The 26718-nt window shown below is 31.9% G+C and overlaps 1 protein-coding gene across 1 annotated transcript; it reads left to right on the forward strand.

Moving 5' to 3' along the window:
- The first annotated feature begins 13279 nt into the window (after nt 1-13279).
- LOC132755232 (ectonucleoside triphosphate diphosphohydrolase 1-like) lies at nt 13280-25231 on the forward strand. The gene is made up of 6 exons (XM_060746053.1): nt 13280-13812; nt 19443-19629; nt 21394-21635; nt 22076-22365; nt 23810-23963; nt 24700-25231. The coding sequence occupies exons 1-6, from the start codon at nt 13461-13463 to the stop codon at nt 24777-24779; spliced, it is 1305 nt and encodes a 434-aa protein (XP_060602036.1). The 5' UTR covers nt 13280-13460; the 3' UTR covers nt 24780-25231.
- The last annotated feature ends 1487 nt before the right edge of the window (nt 25232-26718 follow it).

Raw genomic sequence — 26718 nt, forward strand, 5'->3', positions numbered from 1 at the left:
TGTCACTTGACATCACATCTAATTTAATCATCTAGGAACGTATAAGTTAATGTAATGCATTCGTGATTAAGATTCTTTTATGAGGAATTTCTTCTTAATTGATAAATTATGGAAGGAATTTCATGAAATATTCGTGCACTTTGGCAATTGTTGAAATAAAAACAGAGACTCTTTGGTAACAGGCAATTTGACTCTTTTAAAGCTAATATATTAAATCAGAATTTTGCTACAAGCATGTTTTTATATTGTTTAATCACCCTTAGGATATGATGTCTGCTTTTTAAATTTGTCTTTTGACGTCTTATCTAAATGTCATATTGTCTAGTTCCGCCAATTGTTTTCACGTTTAGGGAACACGCTTTCTTTTACTTGGGCGCACTGTCCTCTAAATAGGTAAATATTTTGGAAAGTGAAAAAAATTGATAACGTCATACTTCATAACGTAGTTATGGCGCTGTAGACTGCATTTCGATACAAGGTAATATTTCAGTTTATTCTTTGAAACCACTTGCTATGATTTCTTGCATGTAATACAGAATAAACAAGATATGTTTGTAAAACATGTATGCCCCTATGGGCAGCCAATTAGTCATGTGATCAGGTTATTATGCATGACTTCTGACCCAGTGAACAAAAAATTAATAACTGTTATCTACTGGTCATGACTAGTCACAAGGTAATAATTATGGTGACCCCATAGGTTGTGTGCAGCAATTTAAGTTATTACAAATCTTACCAAACGAAATATGCATCAATTTTATGAATCATGTAGGCCTCATTAATGACAGCCAAGTTGTTATATTACATAAGACCTTCAAATGTGTAAACCAAAAGCATTTTTAGTTTAATATAAAAATATGAACCAAGGCAACTTGACTTGTTGAGTTATTGGTCGGAAACCATCTTAAAGTATAAGGTCAATTTGACACTGACCCCTTGACCCCAAAATCAATAGTGGCCATCTACTGGTCATTTTTACTTACAAGGTCAATGTGAGGGGTCATCTACTGGTCTTGACGAATCATCATACCAAGTTTGAAGTTCCTAGGCCTAAGCGTCCTTTACGTATAGAGTGGAAACCATTTTTAACTTCAAGTAAATGTGACCTTGACCTTTGACCCCTTGACCCCAAAATCAATAGGGTTCATCTGCTGGTCATGACCAATCATCATACCAAGTTTGAAGTTCCTAGGCCTAAGCGTTCTTAAGTTATTGATCGGAAACCGTTTTTACCTACAAGGTCAATGTGACCTTGACCTTTGACCCCAAAATCAATAGGGGTCATCTACTGGTCATGACCAATCACCATACCAAGTTTGAAGTTCCTAGGCCTAAGCGGTCTTTAGTTATTGATCGGAAAACGTTTTTACCTACAAGGTCAATGTAACCTTGACCTTTGACCCCAAAATGATAAGGGGTCATCTACTGGTCATGATCAATCACCATAACAAGTTTGAAGTTCCTAGGCCTTAGCGTTCTTTAGTTATTGATCGGAAACCGTTTTTACCTACAAGGTCAATGTGCCATGACCTTTGACCCCAAAATCAATATGGTTCATCTGCTGGTCATGACCAATTATCATACCAAGTTTGAAGTTCCTAGGCCTAAGCGTTCTTTAGTTATTGATCGGAAACCGTTTTTACCTACAAGGTCAATGTGACCATGACCTTTGACACCAAAATCAATATGGTTCATCTGCTGGTCATGACCAATTATCATACCAAGTTTGAAGTTCCTAGGCCTAAGCGTTCTTATGTTATTGATCGGAAACCATTTTTACCTACAAGGTCAATGTGACCTTAACCCTTGACCCCAACATCAATAGGGGTCATCTACTGGTCATGACCAATCACCATACCAAGGTTGAAGTTCCAAGGCCAAAGCATTCTTTAGTTATTGACCTGAAACTGTTTTACCTACAAGGTCAATGTGACCTTGACCTTTGACCCCTTGACCCCAAAATCAATAGGGATCACCTACTTGTCATGACCAATCACCATACCAAGTTTGAAGTTCCTAGGCCTAAGCGTTCTTTAGTTATTGATCGGAAACCATTTTTACAAAATCAATAGGGGTCATCTACTGGTCATTACCAATCATCATACCAAGTTTGATGTTCCAAGGCCTAAGCGTTCTTATGTTATTGATCGGAAACCATTTTTACCTACAAGGTCAATGTGACCTTAACCCTTGACCCCAACATCAATAGGGGTCATCTACTGGTCATGACCAATCACAATACCAAGGTTGAAGTTCCAAGGCCAAAGCATTCTTTACTTATTGACCTGAAACCGTTTTTACCTACAAGGTCAATGTTACCTTGCCCTTTGACTCCTTGACCACAAAATCAATAGGGGTCATCTACTAGTCATGACCAATCACCATACCAAGTTTGATGTTCCAAGGCCTAAGCGTTCTGTAGTTATTGATCGGAAAACGTTTTTACCTTCAAGGTCAATGTGACCTTGACCTTTGACCCCAAAATCAATAGGGGTCATCTACTAGTCATGACCAATGACCATACCAAGTTTGAAGTTCCAAGGCTTAAGCGTTCTTTAGTTATTGATCGGAAACCGTTTTTACCTACAAGGTCAATGTGACCTTGACCTTTCACCCCTTGACCCCAAAATCAATAGGGGTCATCCACTGGTCACGACCAATCACCATAACAAGTTTGAAGTTCCAAGGCCTAAGCGTTCTTTAGTTATTGATCGGAAATCGTTTTTACCTACAAGGTCAATGTGACCTTGACCTTTGACCCCAAATTCAATAGGGGTCATCTACTGGTCATGACCAGTCACCATACCAAGTTTGAAGTTCCTAGGCCTAAGCGTTCTTTAGTTTTGATCGGAAACCGTTTTTACCTTCAAGGTCAATGTGACCTTGACCTTTGACCTCAAAATCAATATGGTTCATCTACTGGTCATGACCAATCATCATACCAAGTTTGAAGTTCCTAGGCCTTAGCGTTCTTATGTTATTGATCGGAAACCATTTTTACCTACAGGGTCAATGTAACCTTGACATTTGACCCCAAAATCAATTGGGGTCATCTACTGGTCATGACCAATCACCATACCAAGTTTGAAGGTCCAAGGCCTAAGCGCTCTTTAGTTATTGATCAGAAACCGATTTTATCTACAAGGTCAATGTGACCTTGACCTTTGACCCCTTGACCCCAAAATCAATAGGGTCATCTACTAGCCATGACCAATCACCATACCAAGTTTTTAGTTCCTAGTCCTAAGCGTTCTTTAGTTATTGATCAGAAACTGTTTTTACCTACAAGGTCAATGTGAACTTGACCTTTGACCGCTTGACCCCAAAATCAATAGGGGTCATCTACTGGTCATGTCCAATCACCATACCAAGTTTGAAGTTCCTAGGCCTAAGCGTTCTTTAGTTCTTGATCGGAAACCGTTTTTACCTACAAGGTCAATGTGACCTTGACATTTGACCCCTTGACCCCAAAATCAATAGGGATCATCTACTGGTCATGACCAATCATCATGTAAAGTTTGAAGTTCCTAGGCAGTTATCACTCGGAAGCCATTTGGTCTACGGACCGACGGACCACCGGTCCGACGGACCGACAGACAGACAGACAAATGCAAAGCAATATACCCCCTCTTTTTTGAAGTGGGGGCATAATGATTACTGCTAAATCTTATACACTAATAATGTAAAAAAAACAGTTTCTGAAATTAATTAAAATACAAATTGTTAATTTACTCTTATTCTTGTCCAAAGATATGCATGCTTCACAAAAATGTTTTTTTTGTGTGTTTGAAACAAATCATTATCCCTTTAAAACATTAAATAAGAGGAATTGTACTTCTGTTACGATAACACACATAAACGCGATAATAGCGCCCTCTAGCAAAATGACTGTTATCTTTAGTTCGTTGATGGTGATTTCTACATAGACTAATATTAACTATCTGGATGTTTTCACATCATTGCTCTCATTCTGTAAGAAATTTCTAACGCTGCCAGCTAACATGATCATTAAAAAGGGTTAACAGACCGAGGATGAACTACGTATTACTAAATGGTAAATATCCAGTTTCAACTTCATGATGATGAAAGTCTGGTAACAATTACCCCAAGTAATTTATGTAATCATGAGGACTTTTTCCTTTAAGACAAAAAAGTTTTATCAGACAAAAAGAGGGAAAGGCTTAAAAGAAAACAGAATGAATTCTGGAAATATTTGTAATGCTGGTCCAAGTATAATATCATAGCAAATGTGTGCTTTGAACTAGTTTATTGAACGCCGCCCTTCCTTGTTGATCTTTTTCTTTTCATATTTTACACTTCTTTAAATTTGATCTACTTCAAAATATTTGGGTTTGTTAACTTAACGTGTTTATTGCTTCGGGCATAGTTTCGGCGTTACTTTTACACAATAATTATTTCTGTGTTATTTTCACCTTCCTGCGTTACTAGATAAATACGATGGTTATTAGTTATAGTATGAGTTACAATAATTGTGGATTTGTGTTCCGTTATTTTAAAAGATCTGACAAGATGTTTTAATCATAGGCATATCAGATAAGTTAAAATTGCCATGCAGGATTTAAATATAGGCAAAAAGTAATAAGTTGTTCATTTTCTTTAAGATTGCTTAAAAACTGACTCTTCATGTCTTTGATTTAGGACTATTTGACTGAAATGATAAATGACCACAAATCTCACGTGAAGCCTTATCTATAAACTTAAGTCAAATTCCAAGAAAAAACATTTAACGTGATATTTGTAGCCATTATAAACAGGCAGAAACCCATTAGCGAGAACAAGCTTTTAAAGTATTATATACATTTGACGTTTTATGAAACGAAACCTACTCAAATAACACAAACAACGAAACAGAGTTTAACTGTACATTTTAATGTTCATTTGTATGAACTAAGGGCTCTTAAAGTTACATTAAATAAATATGTAAAATTATTTTTGGCGTCAGCCTAAAAGCCAAGCATTCTACAGTTTCATTAACCTTTTTAACAGTATTGTTGTAAATCTCATCTAATATTGTTTATAAATTAGGATTTTAATGGAAAACCCCTCGGTAACACTAAAGTTCGTATACGAATATTAACATGCAAATGAAGACTATAATCAGCTCGTGTATGCGCTACGTCACGGTGTTATAGTTGCTATCCGGAACACAGATTATGTAAGATTTTCTTGTGCAAACACACTTTAACCGTTTAAGCTTCACGGTGCACTAGGCCTGGGGCTCAGAAAAAATAATCATCTCATAAAAAAAGATTAAATTTAAATGAAAATATCCGTTACAATGCAGAAATATACCGTTAAATTACGACTGCTACTTATAGTCATGTTTGTTGATTTGATATTGATGTACGGATGATCCGAAGGCGGAGTTTCTCATGCAAATAGAAATTTTACTCCCGAATTCGCCACAATGAGGCTGCACATTTTTATGCTCATAAAACTCATTTTGGTTGTCTGGACACCAAAATAAAGTCTGGAGTCGATAAGAAACCCAATTTATTAATGAAATGTCGCTATTTCTGTTTTGATGAAATTTATTAAATGTAACTTTAGTATTGCCTATTTTATGCTGTGTAGGTGTATAGTTCCACCCTTATTATAATTATACATTGATAGAGTCAAATTATTCAGAATAAATCTTTTAGATCTTTAAGTTTTACTTTCACATTATCAGCATCTAGAAAATTGCAATTAAGATAACAAAATGTATTTACTTACTTGACAATGCTTTATTCATAGGAAGATATAAAGATACTAAAGAAATTAATGGTCATGATTATATCTAATATACGTCATAGTAGATTTCCATTAATGTGTCATCACTAATAGTTTTGTTAGTATTAATTCAATAAAGTTTTCTTTTTAGTTCTTTTTATGAATTCGAAACAATACTCGGTGCCTCGTCTCTCTGTAAACAAGAACTTATTAAAGTATAATATTGATAGGAACTGCCGTCTAAATGCCTTCATTTCTCGCCGTTTATTTCTGTTGAGGATTTACGTATCACTGTTTATTCTAGTTGTTGACGCTTTTATAGTTCATAACCTGGTCAGTATTGTCACAAAATCTATATCTTCTTATAATTGAAGGGTTTCTCTATCTGGAGCAGTTATTTTCATTACTACGCATAATTGTAATTATTACAATACGTTAAATGTTTTAAGTGAGTGCGCATGTGACGGGGTAAATTGATGGCCCAGTTGGTAGGTGGGTGGGTCGGTCAGTGTGTTTGTCGGCTAGTTGGTCAGTCAGTCCTCTGATCCCTTTTAAAATTCCTTTTTATTTGTTTATCTTTTCCACTGTTTTAAAAACGCAAAGGTCATCAGAAAAGTGTTTGTATACTAATTAATGACCCAGGCCAACAAAAAGTATGGATACCGTTGAAAGAAGAGTACTTCTGTTTAGAAATATGTTATTGAAACTTGATGAAAAGGAACTTGTTTTGTGTCAATAAGTGGGTGATTACTTTATATGTTTGCCTTTAAGTAACCAGTATTTAATTAGTTGAGTAATAAAATCATTTTACTGTTTTGTAGCTAAGTTAAACTAGTCTCGGATTCACTCCCAGAAACTTACCAGTAATGTTGTCATATGCGGAAACATGGTTGCTGCCCAAGATTATCCTGATCCACGATCCATAAGTATCACATCAATTTTAAATAAATTAATTTTCATGATTACAATGTTCTCGCCATTTACAAGATAGAGAGATTATGAACAGCCTAGTAGCCTAACAGCAATATCAGACAATAAAAATCTCATAAATACGAAGGGAACAAATTAATCGGTGAAATATTTTATACGACCTTATTTTTATTAATGTGTTACAGATACGTGTCTCTGATTTCAGAAGCAAGTACTTATGGTTTAGAAAATGGCTTTGTGTCCAAATGTTAAAGTCCTGATTAAGTGGGAGCCCCAGACACCTGTATATAAATGTATTTGTTTTCTTTTACATACGATGCACTAGTATATATATAACAAGCATACGCTTGGACGAAAGTAAAGACAACGATTGTCAAAGGAAATCAAAAAAGTGCCCGCCTACCTTAGTACAATGACAGATTTATTTTCATTCATGATCTGTCTTTCATTATACCAGATAACATCTGTCATACGAACAATAATATGTAGCAATCTAGTATGTGCGTATCAAGAATGGGAATTATAGCATAATTCTTCTTTACACGTCGACAACCCAGACAAGTGAAATAATTTTCTAATTGTAATTGATGAGCCTGTAGATTACATGTACGAGGTTCCTAACCACTAATAATGTTTTTTTGATATAAAATGTTGTTGATGTTATTTTCCTTACAATAGATATCAATATCGTTTTTTTTTGCACTTAACATGCAAACTTTACTGAATGCTTTTTTATTGTTAACAGTGTTAAACACTCAAATCGTTAAAAATATCTTCAAGATATTCAGTAAGATATTCAGCAATATATTATATGTTAATATTGATCCGTCCTCGGAAAATAAAAGAGGTTACCATCATACGGGACATACTCGTGTGTTGAAACGTTTTGTACCGTTTTGTAGTTCTTACGGCGGGTTGCATGCTTACTAAAATTATTATTGACAAAACAGGACTAAAACATCCTGGACATTCCACTTCTGTTGTGGATCTAAACCTAGAACTGGAGTATGTAAGACTGTTTAAACAAAAAAGTGTAAAACGAGACTAAATTATTGGATTTTGTCCAAGCATTACTTACAATAAAACAAATCACATGAAGCAAATACCGGAAGTTCATTCGTTACATATATTTTATCGAGGCTAACGTTTCGTTCAATATAGGTTTAATAGCTTTGTACTCGTCCAATTGAAAATAGTTTTTATTACGCCCGTTGAAGCTGTATAAGATGTGCTAAGTAATAAGGTTGACGTATTATTAAGAAGCTAAAAGTGGTTTGCACAATACGGATTTAATATTTGGACACGTTTTTTAGCTTAGAATTCGATTTTTTTACAAAAATAGATATAAGTCTAAATACATTTTGTATATTTTGTATATTCAGAAAACTGAACAAATTGAATTTGTATTTTATTTCTATTCTGATTTTGGCATTATGTATAATAATTCCAACTTTAAAATATAAAAAAATAGAATCCCCAAAGAATGTCGCTTTGATTGAGCCTGAATTATAAAAGTGCATACAATTTCATGATGTTTGACAAACAAAAACTGTTTCTTTAAATTAAATCATTATTTGCACCATCCTCTATGTGTCTTCATTATTAAATTGTGAAAACCGTAATTTTGAAGATTCACATGAATCATCGGTTCATTTTTTTTCCATTTTTTTTTCGCAATTTCAAAATAAATAAAGATGTGAAATTGCAAACATTGCCGGAGAACATGTGCGGATTTCGACAACAGCAATTATACAGTCTTTAATCATTCTTTACCTTATAAAAACGTATCCAATTTCGGATATGTCACTTTCATGAAGGCCATTATTATAAAAAAACATATTCTATGCCATAGAATGTTTTTATAATATTGGCCGTTATGAAAGTGACATAGTATGCAATTGATATTACAGTAAAACTATCTGCTTTAATCTTATTCTTGGATAATCAATTAATGCATTCTTTGGGGCAAAAATGATATATCATGAGGGTACTGAATTTTGGCATGCAGTGATGTCATCGCCGCCTGTCTGAAATTCAAGAATTAATTTAATAATTTAAAATTCATTCAAAAATTTTAAAAGGTAGAGTATAATTAATTGTGTGCCAATGAAAAGCATTCCGTGCAAATACAATGCTGCAGCTTAAATATCACATGATTTTGATTTTGGGGAAGACGAATAGAATTCAAAGGATTCCCAACAGTTCTAGAGCCAATAATAAAAGTATATGCAGTAACAACAACTGTAATAGTAAAGAACATACATGTAGGGATCTAAAAGAATCAATGATTACTACAGAAGAAATTGTGAATAATAAAATCATAATTTCAATTTTCTGCTATATTGGTGTGATGGAAAGTTTAAAAATAGGTATTATTTTTGATTAACTTGATGCTTGAATAAAATACATTATTTTAAACAGCTGCCTGTTGATTGTAACAAATAAAACAATCTCGATGTATAGATAAAAACCGACATAGGTCTCATCATGCAGTCAGTCGAAAAGCATTGAAGAGTTTCTAAATTCTTACTCATAATTCTAACGTCTATTTTTTATACGTGCTTATCAGCTTTCCTTGATTATCTACCGTTTACACCAGTGCTAGAAAAACCGGTCTTACAACCCCATGTAAGACAAGTCGCGTGCTTTAGATGACGTCATTGCCGCGCGCCTTTTATGAATTGTGTTCTCAGGATGACGTTATCTTACCGTCATGAATGAAGTTGTAAGTTCATTCGCTACAATAAGAAAAACAGTGCGTAATGTGAATATCATTTTTCGTAATTTCTGTTCTTAAATTAATTGCTATGAAATATGCAAGAAAAAGAATCAAAAGAATCGGCAGAGCCTTGTTACCGCAGTAAACATTTACCCTCGAGCTAGATATTCCGGTCTGTCCCGGCGGCCATTGTAAGATTCTTATATTTTATACTCCTTTTATTGCTATGAAAACGGAAAATCTTTCTAAATCCTTTATTTTGATGGCTGGAAAAGTGACTTAAAATATCTATTTGTATATTTTTCGACATCCCGTTACAAGGCAACGAATATTTTCGAAGAAGATTATTAATTATATTCCATTAGTTTAATTTATTTCATTTGAAACACGTTAAAAAATTACTCCATTTTTGCGTTTAATTATATACGTTTGTTTTATTAAATCTAAGTTTTCATTGACATGTTTCTCAAATTGTGACATTTGTCACTTGACATCACATCTACATTAACCATCCATGAACGTATAAATTAATGAAATGTATTCGTGATTAAGATTTTTTATGAGAAACATCTACTAAAGTGATAAATTGTCGAAGGAATTTCATAAAATATTCATGCACTTTGCCAATTGTCGAAATAAAATCAGAGAATCATCAGTAACAGGCAATTTGACTCTTATGAAATTAATATATTTAATAAGAATTTGCTACAAGCATGTTTTTATATTGTTTAATCGCCCTAAGGATATGTTGTCTGCTTTTTAAATTTGTCTTTTGATGTCTTGTCTAATTTCATTTAGCTTGGTTCCGCCCATTGTTTTCTCGTCTAGGGCACACGTTTTCTTTTACGTTTGGGCCATACGCCGCTTTTCATAGAATGACACGAATGTTTGTCATTGAAACCATGATAACCGCAGTATGAACACATGTATATGCATATGTTTCTAAATTCAAAATGTCACCAATTGCATGATTAAATGTTGAATTCTGCAAAAAAAAGGTGCTAGATGGAGTGGACGGTAACTTGCAATTTCCAGTACTGTCCATGAACAGGCTTAATCTAATCGAGCTTGCAACATTTTCAATTTTGCCGTTTTGGGAGTTTTTAAGTGTTTTTTTCTATTTAAAACAGAGGAAAAAAAAACAAGAGTATAATTATAATAATAAAATATTGGCCAATTAGTCTTACAATCAAAACATAATTATACAAAATACATAATGAATTTAAATTAAGACTAAACTGATAGTGCTTTATTTCTAATTCACGACATGGACGGTTTTTTATGTGAAATTTTCAAATTACTTCTTAATCAAGTATAAATATCAAAACATTGTCTAAATCATTCAAATGTTGTTGTTTTTTACAATTAACTGAAACAATCGTTTTTATCGTTGATACTTAAGGTTTATTTTTTCTGTTGTCGTTTTTTGTGTTGTTGATTTTTCCAAAGTAAGAAGTACCTCAACTTTAAATTATTACAGTTTTGCAATCGTAAATGGCAAGATGAATGACACAAGAAATTAACAGATGACGAGAAAGTAGCAAAAATAGCAGCCGTAATCAAGCGATCATGAACAGTTAGTGGAAATAATTGAAATGATATTTATGAAGACAGTTTGCGGCATCTCAAAAACTTTAGAATATGGAAAAACTTTTAGGGACAGTTTTTGTATGTCTGGGATAATTGGGTCGCTCGACATCAAAAGTGTGTCCTCAAAAGGTGAACTCTTTTAAAAGTGAAAAAATATAATAAGCAGAATTTTTGGAAGAGCCCGTAACTTCTTAAATCTTGTTGACTTTCATATATTACTAAATGTCAGAATAACTTTTTAAAAAGTATACACGTACTATAATAAATCCCGTAACAGTCAAACTGTGTTAAAACCACCTAGGAATATAATCCAGCGGTAAATAACGGCCACTTATCAGCAAACCACGATTTGTTTAATAGAACAATGAAACCCCGAAGAAGAGACCCCTTGTACAGAACGGTCATGTTTAGTTTCTCCTTAAGATGGCCTTTGTTCATAGTTTTAACTATATATTATATTTTTGGATAGAAATCAAGAACAAAAACTCATTATCGGAGTGGACAGAGGATACGTTTAAGTGTTTTGATTTTACTAAACAATGTAAAAGTTGGGGTGCCAGGGAGGATGTTTTATTTACAAGGCTGATTTGTGATTTGAATTTGTCCTACATTGTCCTACATTCAGTAGGGAATAATTATTTTGACGTATCGGTGATTTATGAAACCTTCTTTTAGTTAAATTACTGCTATCATGACATTTTAAAATTGTGCTATAAAATAGTACAAAAACAATTGCCATTTATGAAAAATATACTGACGTAGCATGTATTCATGGCATTATGCCTGGGTTTAACTTATAGGTCTCTTATGAGAAATAATCACTGTTGACTTTACTCTTATCGTATTGACCTTATTTGTCCGATATTAATATACATTTCCATTTTTGTAATTATTGGTACTGATATTTGTGCGACGGTTTTCCAATCTAGCTAAGAGATACACAAAATAAATTAATGAATAGTAATAGATGAATAATCTATCTAGCAAACACACACATCTGGCTATTCGTGCAAGCACTTTAATAAATTTTACGCGCCTGACTGATAATAATCTTTGTTTTTTTAAAGTTGTAGTTTATAAAAAAACAAAACAAAAAAAAACAAAACCTTGAAGCTTTAAATAAAGTACCTTATGTGCTTCTCTAAAGTCAATATTTTGTTTCAATTTCATCATATAAGAAGGTGCAAACAATGTTTCAATTTGAATATTATATTTTGTCCTCCTTTCCTAAAACTATATTTTAACAATTGTCGATGATGTACAAGCTTCTTAACTTTACTTATGTAATTAATGATCCAATTATTATAAATCTTATGATCCACCATTATATCAAGTTTATTGTTGAAAAGCATTGTTTCGATGCGTAGCATTTAAAGTATTTTTTTTTATAGCCAGCAATTTATAAGTTAAAAAAAACAATTCGTATAAAAATGCAATTCTTTGTACGGAGCTTACCGTAATGCTGGTTTAAGGAATCGAATGATATTTATCTGAGTTGGATCTTTGTCTCATTTATATCAGTATCAAACATTTTTTCTCAAAGTCTAATGTAGGAAATGCAATAATGTTAACCCCTTTCAGAATTGAAGAAATGCATATTTTAATATATGAAATGTATATATTAATGCTGTTGTAGTCGTGGAAATGTGTAAGTTAGTATATACGAATGTATTTCAGCTCGATTGTATTGGAAGGTATGCATTATAATTGTAACACTCTCGAATCGTCTCTGGAACCAACAAGTACTTAGCAATAAGTATAAAGTTTCTTGCTCAACGAAACAATGGCTTGCCCCTGCCGGGGTTTAAACCCACATGTAGGTTTGAAACACAAGCTACATGTACAATACTACTGAATAACTTTTACGAATTACTATTATGTCATAATTGTGAAAGTTAGTGTTGTACTTTAAACGAGAGAGCTCTTCTAAGACAGCGTACGTATATATATGTACTAATAAAATCATTATTGATACATCCGTGCCTTTTGGTTCATCAAAATAATCGTCTATAATTATCATCAGATACACATTGAAAAGTGTTCGCATTTGCTAAATGCACCTTTGGTTTATAAGAATATTCATTTGAACGGCTTTTATGCCGTGTTTTGCGCTTTCTATTGCACTCATTTTTTTAACAAAAATCTCTCTTTACAAACAGTTGAAGTATTGCACTGTAAATTTGATATTATGGCTGTACAAAATCCAGCTGGCACATTTAGCGGAAATGACTCTTAACATATTTTTGTAGCGGATGTCATCAATTAAGGAAAACATCAAGAGAAAACGAACGCTAGAAGCCCTACTCACATCCCACACGCTATGTATTAGATAAAGCCTTATTCTTATTGAAAGTGTTTAGTGTTCGCTAGAAACGGAAGGACGAAAGCGTTGCTTATAGGCGCTCTGGAATAAAGTGTCAAATATTGGAAAACATTGTATCTTGCAACATCTTGATATATTAAACAGTTTTGTCAACTAAACATCATAATGATCAGCGCAAATTTAAGGAACTATTTATTATCGTTTATATTTGTAATATTTGTTGTTAATGAGGTAGCCGCCTTGCCGCTTTCGGGTGTGGACAATAGGAAATTTGGTATCATACTTGACGCAGGAAGCAGCAGTACAAAACTCAGAATATACACCTGGGAGGATACCATAGAAAGTGTACCGAAGTTTGATGAATATTTCTACAAAAAAGTAAAACCAGGCATAAGTTCTTTCCATGAAGATGCGGATGAGATTTCAGTATACATCAGGAATATTTTAGCAATTTTAAAGGTCGAACTTGTAGAAGAGTTATGGTCGTCCACTCCGCTTTACTTCATGGCAACAGCAGGTAATTAATAAAAAGATAGTTCAGTTTTACGACAAATGGTTACCAAAACGCAAGCAATATGTATCAAAATAGTTAATCTTTTTTTATAAATAATACTTTAATTTAAAACAAATGTAAGTTTTAAACTGTAACAAAAATGAGCTGCCCATTACATACAATAAGTGTTTTATACGCCTATTAAGTGATAAACATTTGGGAAGGTCAATTGCATTTCCTGATTTAAACTTCTATGAAGGAAAAAAAAGTTTGCACGTAGAAATACTATTTTAATTAATTTTGCTTCTATTTTAATATGCGTATCAGATTTACAAAAAATATAAATAAATTTTTAAAAATATTAAAAAACAGATTCTTTTATAACGAAATGAACGCCTCTATAAACCTTTGTTACATTTTAATTAACCATCAAGGCCCTTAAATGGATTTCCTTAGAATCTAATCTAAATTTGTATAAAATAAATGCTTTATGACTGACATTTTGCATCTCATGTAAAAGCTGTTTCAGAATTGTATATAGTTTTTTGTGAGTAATTTACTACAAATAATGAGAGTATACCTCATTTGTTATTTAATTAATATAAATCATGTTGATTTATCTTCATTATGAATAAATAAATACACATAAAGCACGAAGTCATAATAGAAATCTGCTATCGTGGTGATATCCGACAGACAAAATTAAATAAAAAAACATTTTATAACATTTTTAAAAAAAAATGAGTGTGACCAAAATGCTAATTTATCTGTTGTAATTGTTTATTTTCTTCGTTTTATGAGTTTTTTAAAAGTAACGTTGCAGCATTATGATTTATCTTTGTCTAAGAAATAAAAACATGTTTATTACATGACCACGCTTTAATGTACACATCTGAATAAATATTGGAACAAGTCAGATTTATTAATTTACATTTTTGTACCACATTTTGGTAACAAAAATGAGAAAGTGAAGCGTGAATTTTGAAAAAAAAAATTCATTTTATGAACCGATTTAGGCAAAGGCAATTGTGTAAACAGTTGCAAAACAACTCATTTTCACACAAAAAAATACTCATCAATTTTCAAAATTTTAATATTACAATACAATTCGGTTAAACAAAAAACGATCTGCAATTTAAAATCAACCCATCAATTTACAGTATATTATTATGTTATCAATATCCCTTGCAGGAGTTACATATGACACGAAGATTCAAATTATTAGATTTAACCTTTTAGGCAAAATACAGATTTCGCAGTGCTAGACAATTTCAGACAATTTCAATTTTCTTTTATTACTTAATGATACAAATGTATATTGTTTTATTCGACTAAAGTCAGCATATATGCACATAAATTTAGATTGTATTTGTAGATTACTGTGTTTCAATTTCAATAATGCAAGGCAGTATTTCAAATACTGTCAGGTTCTTGTGGTAAATACGTTTGAAACGGTGCAATTTCTGCGCACGCAATTTCTGTTTGAAAGTTCTAGATATAATATTTTGTATACCAAACTGTTTCTACACAAACACATCTTTTCATCAACCGATTTATATAATAACCATTTAATAAGAGAGTGTGGTGATTTGATAACTAATAATTGCATTCGAATTGTGATGATTTTGAATTGTGATGAAATTATTGCTTATATTTGCAATATAATTGTGGTGATTTTCAAATGGGATGATTTTATTGCTTGTATTTACAATGGAATTGTGATTATTTTATTGCTTATAAATACGCAATTCTGATGATTTTACCACTGATATTTGCATCGCAAAAGGTCGAGTGAGCACTAAATTAAGGTTTTCAAAACATGTATGTTTTTAAATTTTTAAAAATTTATGGGGGGCCTGTTTGGAAAATTGAGAAAGGCTATTTCCACGGGCATCATTCATTTTATAAAGGTACATTTTTATAATATCACATTTTAAGATTTTTAAAAAACTAAAATATTTATAAACAAATTTAACTGCAAAACTGTTTGTAAAATAATTTTAAAAAAATTTTTTTGTAAAATTTAGGGGTTTAAAAATACTAAATAAAGTAAATCATTTAAAATTTTCCAAAGGAAACCCAAGGGGTTTTCCCTACCAAAATTTTGTTCTTTTTTATAAATTTGGAAAATTTTATTATTTTAAAAATAATACCCTTTTACCCAAAAAATTTCCAGTAAACTTAACGTTTCATTAGTATGATTACAAATTTTCATGTTAAACTTGTGCTTTTAAAACGTTAATTGTGTATAATTGGAGGAAAACATGAAAAAAAATTCAACGTCGGCATTATTAAAATTCATCCATATTATGATCCTAAAGTTTTAACCGAAATTCTAAAAGCCATTACAAATCAATATTTAATTTAAGACTATTTTGCGTTTAGAAAAGTCTGATTTATTTTTAAGTTCTATTTTATGATTTTAGGGTGCAATTGTATTCGCTTTATGCTCACTTTTAAGAACGATTTTACGATTAATTACAACAGCGGAGATTGGCTTTGTGGAAATCATGATGCATTTTTTTCTGAAACTCGATGCTAGGATACACAGAGAGGTGGATTTTTGAATTCCTTATCCAAGCAACATGTTCTTCAAATGAGAATTTTATTGGGTGAAGAGATAGATTTATTTCATTCTAGCCCAAAAATATTTAACATGCATCACACGCATGCAGATGATTTCAAATTTCTTTTTTGTTATTTTAGGATGAGATCCTTATTAGGTAAAATTTATAAAAACTTAAAGATCATGTTTAATATATATGCAAGGACATGAAAACATGAGACCGTAAAATCTGGTTAAAATGTCACTTTGTGTACGATTTATTAAAGTTATAATATTGAAATGAAATATAAAATCTAATCTGAAAATAATCCTTAACTTAAACTCTGAATAATTCAACTTTAACTCCGAGGATTAATTGAAGTTTAAGTTAATACATTATCACTTACTGTTTATGCATTATACTTTTACATAATTATGCAAATTGCAGTCATTCTGTTAATTCAATAGTACCACGTAACTAAGATTTTAATACTGTTACTAATTATTTGTTTACAAAAACATCTAATCAGTGCAGCAAATTCTACAAGCACAACCGTGTTAAACTTTTAAAAACATACATGCAGCATTTGTGGAAATACATATGAAACAAGCTTAAGAAAATATTGTGAAAGTAGTCAATTAAATCTAGCTCATAACCCGTATTAATGGGTCTGTGTTTTGATCTCTAAATGAACCAAAACTGATTGTATGTTTTATGACATGTACTCAAAGAAAAAGAATGAAAAAATAATAATTTCTAAATTTCAAAGTACGCAGTTTATACAATGAGCTGAATTTATCTACAGTTACAGTAAAAATATAAGTGCTGAAGACTATCAAAGAAAGCAAACATTATCATTTTTGTAATATAGCTTGTTTACAATTTCTCTGTTTAGATCTCTTGCCACATCATATAAGCTAAATGACGATGTAGTATTTAGAAATATGATACGTCAAAAGCATAAATGTCGGAAGCAAATTGGTTCAAGTACTTAAATCCGCTACTGTTCTATATAGAGTAGTGAATACTCGTATATAGGTCGAGTGATTGCCAGATTAGTTTGTCTTAATTGTTTTGCGAATCCTGTTTCACTAGCATGTTAAATGGTCGCTTTTTTCAGTAAATAACAACGTTTTACGCAATAACTTTAAAACGTATTCGAAGTGTTAATCCGATGCGGATGTTTTATGTACATGTAATATTATTGACGACTTGCATAAATATTGCATTGTGTCATTCCGCAGTAAAGCATGCGTCTTATTCACTTTCGTATAAGACTTAACCACTGTGCTTACGTGTTATAACTGCCATTTGCTATATTAAGGTCTCAAGTATCAACTACCTTGGGGGCGTCCGTGACCGAGTGGTTAAGGTCGTTGACTTCAATCACATTGCCACTCACTGCATTTGGTTCTAATCACGACAGGGACTTTGGATTCTTTTTTTGTGAGGAAGCTATCAAGATAACTTACGGAACGTCGTCGGGTCTACCGTTTGTGCCTGAAATAATGCACGGAAGAGCACCTGAGGTCGTCCTCTTTCAGTTAAACGTCGACCTGTACTGTGTCGGTGTTACGTAAAACCCAACCAAACAAACAACCAAACCAACTACCTTGTTTCTGTTCAGTGATCTTTGTTTGTCTCATGTTATTTAGGATCCTGTGTCGGAATCGGCGCCTTAAAAAATAAACATGTATATATGTTTACCATAGAAGATGAAACGTCGGACTGTATTTTTCTTTAAAATAAAAGAAGGAAAATGAAGACAGACTCTATTCATAGGAAGCTAAGATGAAAAGCAATCATTAAGAAAACGTTCCTGAACTTTGGTCTTGAGGGATTCAGCTATAATTAAACGTATTTCGTTTACTTTACGCATGTGTTACTTGATTAAGCAATTTGTTAACGGCTATCAAATACGGGATCTGTGATCGGATGTTATTTACGAGTAATGAGTGTTGAAAACCTCTTCAGAAGGTTTCTTAGGTTCATTGCCTTTGGAAAATTTACTTCTATCACGAGTGCTGACAATTATTTTAGGAGCGTTCTATTACTATAATTTCATTTACATATAAAAAAAAAGCTGACGAAACTTAATGATTTTGGACTTTATCAATTTTGTGTTTAAACGAATTCACATTATGGTATTCTGGGTTTTTCCTTATATATTTTATTAACTGAATAATTTACATTTACCATGTTCCAGATAAATATGTGCCAATTCCAACAGGATATATTTTTCCAATGTAGCTCTTGTACTGTTCCTGATATTAATATGATTGCATAATTTTGCGACGCATATTTACATAATTTTTGACAAATAGAACATTTAAAAAAAAAAAGAATAACGGGAAAAGTAAAAAAAGTTACAATGTAAGGTTATATACCATTAGATTCAGCAATGGAATTACCTGGAACATGGATTATGTTTAATATTCAAGAACGAAATATTAGCAAAAACCATTAGCGTTGACCCATTTGTAACGTAAACAAATTTCATGTGATAACCAACGCTGTGTATTGGGCGGTGCAGAGTTAATATGATTGGTGTTATTAAATGTTTTTTAAATGCATTTGTTCCCAGTTTGGTAAGATAAAACCGATGAGATATTGTATTTCAGTATGAACAAAATTATTCGTTTATACTCGCAAATGCAACATCTTCCATATTTACAACACTGAAGTATTTTAAAAGCCCATTATACCCAAGAGAAATGCTTTTAATTATAATTCTCAAAAGCTTTTTTTTCTGGTGTGGTGTAATAGTTCCCTTGGACAGTTACCTAACCATATTTTGCTTCTGTTGCCTTTTGGCTATAAGTAAAGTTATTACATATTTATTTGGTATTTCGTTTGGAAGTCAAAATACTACTTCGTTTATATTTTACAACTTTTATGACAAAAAATGCTACATCCAACGCTACTTTCTTTATTTAAAATTTTCTAAATTCATTATTTGAATGTTGTAAAACGCTTGATTGTCCTTTCTAAAGAGGAAAAGTTTTAATAGATATTGAAGCATAACGTGTCTTTAAAGGAAACGAATATTCATAAGAAGATCTCGAAAAAATGTGAAAATGCAACAATTAGAAATGGTTTTTACTTCAGGACTCCGGCTTCTGGACGAAGAGACCACATCATCTATAATGTCCGCAGTGCAGGAAGTACTTCTAAACATAGACGAAAATCCTTTCCAGTTTGAAGAGGAAAATGCTCACATACTTGCAGGAGAAGAAGAAGCCCTTTTTGCATGGCTTACTGTTAATTATCTCAATGACTTTTTTGCAGCAAAAAGGTAAAATAGTGACAAAATGTTATAATCGTTGAGTAAGATTAAAGACAATTCTTAGTTTATACACATTAAGGAAAATTACAGCGTTTTTTACAATTTTGAAAGAACTCCTCGTATGTTTTGCGAAAACATGTGGCCAATAAAATTATGAATTTAATGATGTAAATTACAACTTTATCCCTCTCAGATACCATAAAATTGTGTAATAACTAGTTCTCTTTAGGCCCCGTGGCTTTTCCCGTTAATGAGAAAGAAAAAAGTCATCAGGTCAGCCATCTTTTACAAGGCTTTTTTTTAATGAGCATAATCTTTGCTTATTTAGAGTGAAAGTTACTATAATCCCATTTTGCAATATTTCCAAAATATATGTCAACGAAAATGCCTAAAATGACATTCAGGCGCTTCTTTGAAATGTCTAGTTTAAGTAATGATATTAAATCTGTCTAAATGATGCATTTTAATATACAAACAAGTAAACCAAACACTATTTTCCACGTAAAAATAATTGCAAATAAATACCTTAGAGGGTTAATTTTTCACAATTCTGTTTATTATATTGCTTGATGAAAAGCTATGACGATTGCATTTGATGTAGCATGATGCATATAAAAAGCATATATCTGAACACATCCTCGGGTGTTTCGAAATTCAAAATGTCGTCAGTTCATTTTAAATGTTGAATTCTGCTTAAGCCAGTGCTTTGACTCCTGCCACTTGTTCTTTTTGCTGAGTCATGTGGGGATTGCGTTCATTGAACGCCACTTTTCCTTGTAGATCTTGTTTATCATATTTCTTGCACTTTCCAGTACCGTCCTCGAGCAGACTGGCTCAAACCGATCTGCAACATGTTCAATTTAGTTGGGCTTTCTTTAGGGATTTTTGTCTGTACTACATTTGCTTCAATAAGTTCGTTTTTGTTGTTATGTGTACCTTTAAAATCATTTGCTATTTCTATTATGTTTTAAATATTTCAAAATGATTTTATTCCATGAAAAACATGCCTGGCATCATACAGTTTGTTGCGATAGGATAAGATACGTTTTTGTAGCATTATATTATATTTTTACACATTTATTCTATCTGTCATAAGAAGATTGAATTATTCAAACATGGAAGTATGGCAGACAAATTATATCATGTTGGTCATTTTTTGTGTTTTCCACTGAGAATAAAGTCGGAAATCTTCTATCTCTAGTTCACAAACACAAATCTTACGTGAATTCATCGACTTGATAAAGTAATGGATTGAAATTACAGGAGTTGTTTATGTTCGTATATTGAGTATGTAAACTGTGTGTAATTATGTAGATTTAACAGAGAATACAATGAATTTCATTATAAATCAAGTATTTTGTAAGACATCGTAGGTTAATGAGTCAATATTTTCTGCTTTAAGCTGTGGTTTCGGTGTCAGTTTAGAATAATAAACACGCACTTTAGTCACTTCGATTTATTTTATTACTTCTTGCACTTGTCACTGATTGGCAAGTGTATAGATATATTTATTTTTTCTCCCATATTCTTGGTTTCCTAAATAATTTCAATTCAAATATTTCGTAACACTTCCCGTTTCTCTACATTTGACACTATCTTATAATATTTACCTTTACCCTTTGCTATGTAAGTGTTAATAATCAATCACTGGTATGGTAAATATATAATGTAAAAGCAAAACTAAATTCAGCGGTAATTTGTATATAGAGATTTTCACTAGATGTTTTATGACCTGTACACTAATTGCCTTATTTTTTACTCATGTTTGATAAGGCCAGCTTCGGAGAGTCTAGGATTAATTGAGCTCGGTGGAGGATCTGCACAAATAGCGTTCATTCCAGATGATCCCATTTATGCCGGGAAAATGCCGGCTACGATTGCTGGGAAGGAGTATGGAGTATATTGCCACAGCTATTTATCATATGGCGCTACCTTAATGTCTGAAAGAATTACAGAGTTACTTATACAAGAAAATAAACACGCAAACGTTATCATCAATCCATGTATGCTTAAAGGTAGATCTTTAAAATATTTTCAATAAACATTTAACTGTACGGCTTTCTGTTACTGTACTTTTAGCAACTTTCGCGATCACAAAATTTCGCGTCTTCATAAGGATGACGTTTTCGTGGGGACGAATTTTCGCGAAATTATAGCGGCCACGAATTACGCAAAAATTACGTTGCTGAGGGCATATATATTACTAGTATCAAAATTGCGTATTTGTTCTCTCTATACTTGCAAGCCAAGAATACAATATGTACCCACGAAAGACGCTAACTTAATTGGAATACAGTATTCATTTATTGGTTTAGCAGCATTTGTTTTAAATGTTTCCTCCCCGTTTCAAAATCCAATCATCATAAATGCACGTGGTTAAGATATTTTTTTTCTGATGCATCATTTAAATTTAAGTTATTGTATAAATATGGACTTGATTTATTTTCAACTTAAGGTGATTCAAGAAATGGGACATTAGGGAATAAGATGGTGGCAATGATCGGAGGTGGAAATGCATCATTATGTGAGGACTTACTTAAATATTACCTGGCACCAGCCGAGGCCGACATGTGTTCTCCAAAACCTTGTTCGATTGGACAGGTCTATCAACCGTCAGTCAAAAATCGAAAGTTCTTCACCTTTGGCCTGATTTACTACTTAGCGAAAGACTTCAACATTCTTACGAAACCAGGAATTTTGAATCTTAAACAGATGCAAAATACGGTCAGGGAATATTGTGAAAAGGTATAATATTGTTTTTGTTTGGTTTGGTAAATAGAACAGTTTTATATAATTTGAATGAGTTTGCCATTAATGTCATATTTCGATCTAAAACGTAAACAAATGTAAGCAGAACTGCAGACCTTTATGTCATTCATGAAAGAAAAATGAAAAGGCTTTGATGTTTAACCATTTAAAGGCCTATTATCATTTCATTTTTATTTCTAATAATCTTGTTATATTTTGTATTGTTTTATAGCAAGTTTCACATTTACCAATTACCTGAACTGTTTTCTTGATCTTCTTCTAGTGCTTTTGGGCAATAAGTACATTTCAAAGTGAATAAATAAATGTTTTGTGTGGAAGTCAAAAACCATCTTTGTGTACATTTTGCTACTTTAATTACAGATAATTTTACATTACGGGATATTTTCTTTAGGTAAAAAGCATCTAACATGCTTTAAAACCATAATTTAAGGTTTTAAAAACGGTACAAAACTCATATTTGACGTTTCCAAAGAAGTAAATATTTATTCATTTCTAAGGTACCTTAAACACCAAACCATTTATACAAATCTTATAAACTTTTTAAATTTTTGTTGTGAATTTTTAAAATTTCTGTTTTGATAAAAACGAGGAAAAAAAAAAATATTTTTAAAGTTAAAAAAATGTAATAGTTACTAAAAGGAAAAACCCTTTTCATTTTTGCTAAATAAATTTTTGGGACTTTTTTTTAACAGCCCCCTCACCCATTAATTAGATTTCTGTAAGTATTGATACGTGATATATCTTCATTCGATAGCAAGTGTTTGGGTTAACTTTCTAATAGTTATCACGAATCCAAAGTGCCTGAAAAACCAAATCCGTGATTATTTTTGAAAGAAAAGAAATAAAAACAAAAAAGAAATACTTAAATATTTACAAACATACTTCCAACTTTACATATGATTCCACATACAATAAGCTTTTTATCTTACAACATGACTCAACATAATCAGAAGCTTTATCATTTTGGCTTTTGTTTAGTTTATTTGAAGTGACTTTTAGTCCATCAAAGTTTAAACGCTTGGGAGAAAAAGTAAAAGGCAGAACAAGTGTACATTTTTCCATATTTGTTTCCAATTTCATATTCAATCTACTTTAAATGAATATTCAATAACTTACGAAGCACACGGGATGTCTATAAAACCTTTCAGAATGCAGTTGATAAAATAGTTGGTCAGTTTTATAGATTAAGGAGTTTGTATATTTTTATCCTACAGAATTCTAATCATCAATTATTGGTCAATCAACATTAAAATAGTCAGTCATTTCATAACGAACAAATGAGCAAAATTTCACTCTTATGAATGTAATGCTTTTGGTTTAGTTCTGATATATGTATGTTTTAGTTATGGTGAATATTAAGAAGCAAGTTTGCATCAAATTGAATATTAAGTTGACTTTACATTTACTTTTAATTTGACAGAGCTACGAACATGCAACGACGGTGTTGGGAATGTCTGAAGAGTACGCCTCTAGAAACTGCCAGGACGGACTCTACATCCCATTGTTGTTCTCTGCAGTTGGTCTAGACATTGACAATGTTTTTGCAGCCAAAGACATGCAAGGCTCCTCAGTCGGTAATGGTTATTACTTTTACATTTCTGATTATGACATCTCTGTATGTAATAAAGAAGCAACAGGTCGTCATACAAGTTTTCACCGATATAAAGTCAACTCAAGCGTATGATGGATGGCTCAATCTCATTCTGCTAAATCTTTGACTTACAATTGAATAAGAAAAACTCCCTTGGGTGATGTTATTTTGGGTTCCGGGAAAACATTTTGAATGAACTGTACTTGAACATAGAAAGATGAACTTTTTGAATTTAGAGGTATTCGCAAAATAGAAACCTTTACTTTCATTTTACCTTCTTATATATGAATAAAATCATCAAACTGTTTGATTTACATTATCTAAAAAAAAAAACCAAAAAAAAACAAAAAAAAACATAATCTTAAAATAAATGTTTGTTTGTTTTTCAACCCGCACACAAACATCACTGCTACCCAAAAATGTTATTTCAAATTAAAAAAAGATTATCAATATTATAATTAATATTATTATCTCGGAAGCAGAGTCTTTTGTTGTAAATATGGATATATAAATATGTCTGTACATTTGAATCGATATTTTCTTGTTGTTTTTTTTTAATTTTGTTTTGTATTATGAAAGTGATTAAATCTACATTTGCTGCAACTTTTCGAATATTGGTAAAATTTCGTTGCTTGCTTTAAATTCATGATCATGTACTACATTGTTAAAAGGGTATGGAAAATATACCAGTCATAAGTCTTGTTTTATGTTTGATTTAGCATGGAGTCTTGGCGGAATACTGTATGAAGAAGAAAGAAACAGATATCAAGAATTGACCAGTCAATTAATGGAGCTGTAGAAATTGTCTACAAACACGGTCGACATGATTAAAAAATGAAACACAACGCTTGTGCGTTCAATATTTTCTATGTAATATTTTATGAAACATTCTAAGTTTAACAACTTTTATTTTTCTTCAAATTTTGCCCTTGCTGAAGAATATGTAGCATACTCGGTGTTTCTTTTTACATTTATTGACTTATCATAAATGCAATCTACATGTGGCAATAAAAACAGTTTTATTGCTATCAACGGAAAAGAATTCCGGTCAAACTTGACAGTGAATAAGAGCATTTGATAAGGGAAGTGCATGAGTACATTCCTTGAAAAATCGGCGAATGTTCTTTCTTGATATATTTCGAAAATAAATGAGTTGATATCTGAAGTTTTTAAAGATCATACTATCCTACTGCAGTCTCCTGTTAAATATTACTATTGCATAACTGGAGTAAATTTTTGCTCTCCTCTTAAGTGCGTTTTGTTGTTGTTTGAGTCAAAATAGACAATCACTTAGGGATAATTTTGAAAAGAAACAAATGTTGTTAATTCAAATTTCATCAGAATGCATGTAAATTAATTTGTGAACTGGTTTATAATTCATAGTGTGTTAAGTTTACATAATTAGGTCAAAGTTTAAATGCAAATATGTTCCGCTACAAATATACCCTTTTGAAACACTAAACATATTTTATCAAACAACTTAGCGGCTTGAAATTAGCAACTGAGTGTCTGGGCAGCCCAACCTCGTGAAGTTTGAGAAAGTTAACCCTGTATGCAGTTTTAAAATACTGTTTTTCGAAAATCACTTAGAACACATTTACAGAAGCAAGTTAAACGCTTGAATCAAGCTGATGTTGAAAATGATGTATTGCAGATAATGGCTACGTCTGCCTGTAAAAATTCATTACACAGCTCAAAAATACAATGAGTAAAATGACAACTGAACCATTATCTCTTCTGTCAGAGCTTTCCTGTTAGCTCAACGGGATACCCGGGTTCGATTTTCAGACTGCACAGGTCACTTTTGTTTTCATTGATTATGAAAACCTTTCTATGATCATTCGCACTGCTCTGTTATGCACAAAAGTTAAAAAAGTTCTTTGCGAAAGTGAAGGTAACTAGTACTGGTAAACTGCTTGACAGCCTGACCAGAAACGATGCAATGACTGAACTGAGCTCTGGTAAATACAATGTGGCATACTGTCTTGATCAGGAGTAGAAATTTCAACCACCACCATCATTTCCTGTCATGTTAGGTTCATATGATGTACATGCATACTTAATAAAAGTTACTTTAAGCCTTCATTTATTTTGCCTTAGTGTATTAATAGTTTTGCATGATTTAATTCTTAGACCTGCCTGAAGTTACACTTGACTTATCCCTATTTCTTTGTGTCATTACAAAATAATAACAATATTTTATCATTAACGAGAAGTTCCATGCAATTTCAATTTTTAAAAAAAGGGAAACATTTATGAATCATAAAACCCATTTAGCCCTTTATAAACCCCTTCCATAACTTATCAAAATTTCCCTAATTTCTGAATTTTTATTTCCATTTTAAAATTTTTTAACCTTAAAATTTTTAAAAAGCAATTTTTAAAACTTTCTTTTAGTTTTTAAATTTTCTTTTTTGATTGCCAAAATTTTTCTTAAACGATTGAAAAAAAAAATTTTTTAAACTTCTAATTAAAAAAAATTTAAATAAATGCTCAAGTGTTGCATGTTTTCGCACATTAATGTGATGTCATTTGTTTGGTATGGTATTGTTTATTATATAGTAGGCAAGATGTTTTAACGTGTGGAAAGCACTGTATAAACGTATCCCGAGGGTTGTGGGTTCGAGTCCAGACCAGGCTGCACATTTTTCAAGCCCTGTGACATTTGGCGACCAACGGGGACCGCGATGGTATGTAGCGATGAATCAATGTCACATTGTACATGTAGCCTGAGAAAT

Source organism: Ruditapes philippinarum, unplaced genomic scaffold (genome assembly GCF_026571515.1).
Source record: "Ruditapes philippinarum isolate M1 unplaced genomic scaffold, ASM2657151v2 ctg3363_1_1_1_1, whole genome shotgun sequence".
Taxonomy (NCBI): Eukaryota; Metazoa; Mollusca; class Bivalvia; order Venerida; family Veneridae; genus Ruditapes; species Ruditapes philippinarum.